Genomic DNA, 7,491 nt, shown 5'->3' on the forward strand with positions numbered 1-7,491 from the left:
ATAACTCTTTTGTCGACTTTGAGCAGTCAAAATCCTTTCTCGTATTCTCTTAATCTTCTTAGTAGTCTCTGCTACCACATCTGGGCCCAATACACTTGCTTCACCAGATTCATACCAACAAGTGGAGACTGGCACTTCCATCCATACAAAGCCTCATACGGAGCCATCCCAATGCTCGCATGAAAACTGTTGTTATATGCAAACTCCACCAACAGCATGTAACGATCCCAACTACTGGGTTGATCCAAAACATATGCTCTTAGCATATCTTCCAACGTCTGAATAGTCCTTTCTGATTGTCCATCTGTCTGCGGATGATATGTGGTACTAAGACATAGCTTCGTACCGAAAGCTCTTTGGAAAGCTCCCCAAAACCTTGAGGTGAATCGGGGGTCACGATCTGATATTATGCTTGACGGCACACCATGTAATCTTACTATATCCTTGATGTACAATCTTGCTAAATCTTCCATAGAATAGTTCACTCGAATAGGCAGAAAATGAGCGCATTTGGTTAAACGATCCACGATCACCCAAATCGCATCAAATTCCGACCTAGTCCTTGGTAAACCGGTCACAAAATTCATAGCAATTCTTTCCCACTTTCACTGAGGAATCTCAAGTGGTTGTAGCATTCCTGACGGTTTTTGGTGCTCTATCTTTACCTTCTGGTAAGTCAAACATTTGGATACTACTGTTGCTATATCACCCTTCATCCCCGGCCACCAGAACATTTTCTTTAAATTATAATACATCTTCGTGCTTCCGGGATGAATGGAAAACCCACTATTGTGAGCCTCCGACAATAAATCTTGTCTCAAACTCCCAACATCCGGTATGCAAATTCTTCTCTTGTATCTCCATAACCCTTCATCATCCTTAGTGAATTCTTCACGCCTCTTATCACCAACTGGTTGGAACAATTATTGAAGATTCTGCTCATCTTGCTGAGCCCTTTGTATTTTTGATTTAAACGTGCTTGAGATTTATAGCTGGTTCAAACAAGCTCTTCTGGAAACTTCACCAATATCCAGCTTAAGATCCACGAACTTATCTACTAGCTCCTCTTCCTTAATCCTCATCCAAGAAATTGTTAAAGATTTCTGACTCAGAGCATCTGCTACTACGTTAGCCTTTCCAGGGTACTCGAAATCATAATCCTTAAGCAACTCCATCCACCTTCTCTGGCGCATATTTAGCTTATTCTGATCAAAGATATACTTGAGACTCTTATGATCAGAAAAGACGCTAAACCTTACTCCGTACAAGTGGTGTCTCCAAATCTTCAATGCAAACACAATCGCCGCTAATTCCAAGTCATGAGTGGGGTAATTTATCTCATGCGGTCTCAGCTAACACGATGCGTAAGCCACCACGTTTCGGTGTTGCATCAACACGCAACCCAAACCCTTCAAGGAAGCGTCACAGTACACTTCAAACGGTTCATGCGGTTCCGGCAAGATCAAAACAGGTGCTGAAGTTAATCTCTGCTTTAAAGTCTGAAAACTCTCTTCACACTCTGATGTCCACACGAATGGCACTTCTTTCCTTGTCAGCTTTGTCATTGGTAGCGTAATCCGGGAAAATCCTTCGATAAATCTCCGGTAATATCCGGCTAAACCCAAAAAGCTCCTGACTTCCGTCATAGTCATCGGTCTTTTCCATTCCATCACCGCTTCTACCTTAGAAGAAGGATCTACAGCTATTCCTCCTTTACTCACCACGTGGCCTAAGAACTTTACTTCCTCCTTCCAGAACTCGTACTTTGACAACTTAGCATACAACTTCTGCTCCTTCAGAATTTGCAACACAATCCTCAAGTGCTCCTCATGCTCTTTCACCATTTTAGAATAAACTAAGATATCATCTATGAAAACCACCGCAAATTTGTCCAAAAAGGGACGAAAGACTCTGTTCATGTAATCCATGAAAACAGCAGGTGCATTCGTTAACCCAAAGGACATTACCACAAACTCGTAGTGTCCATAGCGTGTCCTAAACGCAGTCTTAGGAATATCATCCTCCTTCACCCTTATCTGATGGTAACCAGATCTCAAATCAATCTTGGAAAACACTCCAGCTCCTTGCAATTGATCCATTAAGTCATCTATCCTTGGTAGCGGATACTTATTCTTCACAGTCACTTTATTCAACTGTCTATAATCTACACACAAACGCATTCCTCCATCTTTCTTCTTCACCAATAAAACTGGCGCTCCCCACGGTGATACACTCGGCCGAATGAACCCCTTGTTCAAAATCTCTTCCAACTGAGTCTTTAACTCTGCCAGCTCTATCGAAGCCATTCTATACGGTGCAATCGACACTGGTCCAGCTCCTGGCACCAATTCGATCTCAAATTCAATTTTCCTTTGAGGTGGAAACTCAGGGATATCTTCCGGGAACACTTCTGGAAAATCTCTAACTACCGGTATCTTATCTAAGTTCTGGGCATCACCCAACGCATTCACAGCAAACAGAATATAACCCTGACACTCCTCCCCTCTACAATACACCATTACAGAGTTCAAGCAATACCCTGTAGCTACCACTGCTCCATTTTCTCCTTCCGGCATAAACCGAATTGTCCGTTCAAAACAATCCAACAAAACCCGATTCTTTGACAACCAATCAAACCCCAAAATCATTTCAAGTCCCACCATTGGTAAACAGATCAAATCATCCACAAAATATCTATTCTCAAGCTTGAAACCTACTTGTCTACAACTTGACCTAGTCATAACTGTTTGATGCGGAGTATGTACATGCAGATCAAAAGGTAACTCTGACACTTTCAAGCCTAATTCCTCAACTTTAGCAAATGAAATAAACGAATGCGAAGCTCCAGTATCATATAATGCAACTAAGGATTTATTACCAACTAGACATATAGCTCTCATCAACGGATCCGCCTTAGAAGCATCCTTGGCATTCACAGCAAAGACTCGACCTTGATGCTGATTCTGGCCCGCATTCTGATTCCTCCCACGAGGGCAGTCCTTTGCAATGTGGCCAGGCAACCCACAGTTGAAGCACTCACCTATACCAATCTTGCATGAGTCATAAGCGTGAAAATATTCACAACCATTACAAGCAAAATCCGGAGAACTCTTACTCTGATTTCCTCTTCCCCTAGCATACTGAAACTGATTCTGATTGTTCTTTCTGAAGCCCCCTTGGCCTTGAGGTGCATATCCTCCTCTCTTGAAACTTTGTCCTCTCAGATGGAAGTACTTGCTACGCCCACGACTAGAACTCCCTTCATGAGTGTCCTTAGATGCCACCACGGTCTTGGCATATTCTTCCACTACTCTAGCCTTATTCACTAAGTCAGAAAAGACACGGATCTCCATAGGTGCCACAGCAGTCATAATGTTGTCCTTCAAACCCCTCTGATACTTAACGCAGCTCCAGCTCTCGTAAGTCTCCGAGTCACCCTGACACACCCGAGAAAACCTACAAAGCTCTTCGAACTTGTTAGTGTACTCTGCCACAGACATGGAACCTTGCTTCAGCTGCATTAGCTCCATATCCTTCGCTTCCCTTGCAGACTCAGGGAAGTATTTTTTGTAGAAAGCCATTTGGAACACCTCCCATGGAATGTCGGCATTCTGAAGCTGTAGCAAACGACACTCAGCTTGCCACCAGGGTTGGGATTCTCCCGCTAGCTGATAAGCGGCAAACTCTACATATTGATTGAGTGGAACATGCTGCGCCTGTAAAGCACGCTCTATAGCCTGGAACCAGTGGTCCGCTTTAACAGGATTTGTGGATCCTTGGAAAGTTGGTAGATGAACCTTGAGAAACGTTACCAAGGTCATCGAAACTCCTCCCGTGTTATCGCCATTACCCTCAGTATTATCATTGGCATTCCCTTCGCCATTCCCATTCCCAGCCGGTTAGCCCAATCTCTGCACTGCTTGCAAAGTCGCAGCAGCATTCGCTTCCATGGTGTTTGCTAAGTTAGCCATGGCTGCCATGAACTCGGCATGGTTATCAGTTGGTTGCTCATTCCTACTCTCTTGCGTACGTGTTCGACCTCGCCTGCGAGTGGCCATGTAGGGTTCTTGTCTACACCAAACAATCTATATCAAGGTGATCAGTCTCAATATCAAAAGCCTAGTACTTCAATTATCCCAAACAGGCACTCACAAACAAGCATGCTATGTATATATCAAGTAGATAACCTAATAGCATCAAAGAAAAGACACACAGAGTATGCAACGAAGCACAATCGGTCCATCCCTCAGGCTCACGAGGACGAACCGCCCTGATACCACTAAATGTAACACCCTAATTAGCCTAAGCCTTACCTCGCGTCGTAAAGCAAAGGTTAACTAGAGAGTACGATAGTTCTACATCTCATACGTATAACATAGAAGAATAATATAATATCTAGAAGCCCGATGAAAGATATAGCTCAAATATTGGATTTGAAAAGTGCAAAGCGTACTATCATAAGGCATAAGAAACAGAAGTGATATAAACAAGGTAATAGTATAATAATATAATATCATAAGAAACTAGCCTCGACTCGCAGAGTTTAAGCCGGCTAACCATATACAGACCATATAGAAACCTGACGGTTTAAAAAAATAGCTTATATAAGTTTTTTTCTCATAATACAAGCCTCTAGGCTAAACAAAATACAAAAGAGAGATGTATAAATAGATAACCAAAAAGACTCCAAAATAATCCAAGATCCTCCGCTTTTGTCACCATCCAAAGCAACTCACCGAGGTGGGTTGCGACCTGCATCTGAAAAATACAACAAAGATATGGTATGAGAACTGGAGGTTCTCAGTATGGTAACAGTTCCCAGTAATGTAGGATATAAGACCCCGGGACGCCAAAGGCAATCCTAAGCTCCATATCCATCATAAGATTCAACTTAAAGCATACTAAAACAATTAAGCATGAATATGTCCACCTTAACTTAATAAATAAGGTAATCTATCTTAGGGATATCTACTCTAACCAAACACCACTGTCCCACAGCCTTCACCAACCGATTCTCCATGCGATCCCATCGCCACCGCCTTCTGAACCTCCTCAATCCCAGTAGAAAGCACAAGTAATATACAATGCAAGTAACTCACAAGTATAAGCATATAAAGCAATTAATTCAGATAGCAATTAGGCATGTTATTCAATTAGGCAAACCATTACAAGTAAACAAAGCATACAAACAGGTAGAAAATGCATATGATGAATGCCTTCCCTACTGGCTGTGATATCACATTGTCGGTTCAACTGCCAACCCGACACATCTCCATGGAGACGTCGCCCTTCGGATTACTCATATGGAAACCCCCGAGATATAGTGCCCAGATCACTGTCTAGGTACTGGCGCCTGCACGCTCTATAAGTCCGAAGGGATGCGAGCGGGATACTCTTGCCACAGACCTCACATCTCAACGCAAGCGGGATGAACCACCGTCTTTACGCCGCCGCCGCTACCTCGACAGGCGGGATCCAACCGCTGTCCCTGCCGGGCGCATAGCATCTCATATTCTCAGTAAAAATAATATTTCAGTGGCTTTCAGAAAACATTTTCAGTATACAGAGATCCATCGTCTCAATCCGAGTCCTCGACTCCTCTCAACCACTGTCCCTTTCATAACTCAATTTTCCAATGTCAAAGGTTCATCATTCTGTATCTCATATATCACTCATCCTCCACCCAACGTCAAATCATTCTCAGCACGCCAGAAACCTAGACCTCCGTTTTCTAATTTATCATAAAACCGTGTTCTAGAAACCTTAGGTTACATCCCCTGTTCCAATACTCAAAGTTAAGCCCATAAGTTTTAAAATGGTGTTTTAGAAGCTTACAACCATGTTGGGAAGGTAGAATAGTTAAAAATAATTAAAATTTTGATTAGAAACAGGATGTGTGTGGCCGCACAAGGGTCTGTGCATGCGCACACTCCTAAAGTTTTGAAATGTGTGCGTACGCACAGGTATAAATTTTAAAAGGATCTGTGCACTCGCACAACCTGTGCCAGCGCCCCCAACAGACTGACCTTTCCGACGTGTGCGTCTGCACAGGTTGAAGTTTTTTCATAGATGTGTGCGCGCACAAGATGTACTGGTGCTGCGAACAGAATGCACTTCCCTGCCTGTGCGTGCGCACAGGTGTGTGCGTCCGCACAGGTCGACATACTGGCAGGGGTGTGCGCCCGAACGAGAGTGTGCGCCCGCACACATCAGCAAATCTTGAAATTCTGTAACTTTGTAGAATTTTAGATTTTTAACACCAACTTTGAAGGATCATAACTGCCCCTACAAAATTCCAATTTTCACAAATTTTTTATCGATTTAAAGAGTTTTCAAAGATCTTTAATCATAAATAAATTTCAATCAATTTCAAAAATCGAGGCAAAAGTTATGATTGTACAAAGTTCATCAAAAACTCAATTTCACCAAACTTCATAACTTACACAATTTATTATCATACACATTCCAACCTTTACCATACCATTCCAAAACTCCATTTTTCATCAAAATGTACCTATTGTATCATAATACACTAACCTTACTACATTCTCCTTTTCATTTCCTTATTTCCACTTCCAACATCAACCATATAACACTTATGAACAAAATCACCATCACACTCACCATTTCATAAATCATCATACTACAATTATCATAAGGAACCAACTTCCAATCCATACAATCATTCAACAACATCATATCATTAAAATTCATCACAATCAACCCAACATTCATCAATTCATCAACATTTAACACAGCAACCATCATTTTAGTTCAACCTATCTTATTGGTCACTAGCCTATGTGTCCATGAATATTATATACTACATATAGGAAACTGAAACCATACCTTGGCCAATTCTCTTTATGCAACCAAATTCCAACTTAGCACAAGTAATCTTCCAACCACAATCCAAGCTTTCAAATCCACTCCAATAAGCACAATTAGTTCCAAAAGCTCCCAAAGCCACAATAATCAAGCTATATACATATAAATCACCTCAAATCAACCTAGGGTTCTAATTAAACATAATTTTCCAAGGGTTTAGTGGCTCTTACCTCCTCCAACAGTTTTGCTAGCAAGAATCCAAGGCTAAGCAAGGATTAGAGCAAACCTAAACACCAAGAATCACAAAAACTCATTTAATCAAAAACCCTATATACTCAAAATTTTGAGAAGAGAAACTGAGAGGAATTTTCTTACCAGTTTCTTATATGGGATGTGTAGAGCTCTCCGCAAGGAATGCGTAGCCGCTGACGGCACGTAAATCGGAGCTCTCTAGCTCAAGATATGAGCCTTGGAAGAAGATGATGAATAGTAACCAAAGGGTTTCTTCTTCCTCTCTTCAATTCAGCATGAGTGTTGTGTTTATGTGTGTGTGTGTGTGCTGATTTGGTTCATTTAATGAGCCTTTTATATGTTGGGCTTGGGCCTAACTTGGGCCCGGTCTAATCTGTTAGCGTTTTTAGCCCGTTTGGCCCAACTTCGGAC

At 41.9% G+C, this 7,491-nt stretch overlaps 1 protein-coding gene across 1 annotated transcript; it reads right to left on the reverse strand.

Moving 5' to 3' along the window:
- LOC107633385 (uncharacterized protein K02A2.6-like) lies at positions 606 to 3,821 on the reverse strand. Its single transcript, XM_016337021.1, has 3 exons — positions 2,879 to 3,821; positions 1,409 to 2,713; positions 606 to 910 (listed from the first exon to the last, which is right to left on the reverse strand). Exons 1-3 carry the CDS (start codon positions 3,819 to 3,821, stop codon positions 606 to 608), a joined length of 2,553 nt encoding a protein of 850 aa, XP_016192507.1.

The sequence above is a fragment of the Arachis ipaensis genome, chromosome B03, assembly GCF_000816755.2.
Source record: "Arachis ipaensis cultivar K30076 chromosome B03, Araip1.1, whole genome shotgun sequence".
In the NCBI taxonomy this organism is placed as follows: Eukaryota; Viridiplantae; Streptophyta; class Magnoliopsida; order Fabales; family Fabaceae; genus Arachis; species Arachis ipaensis.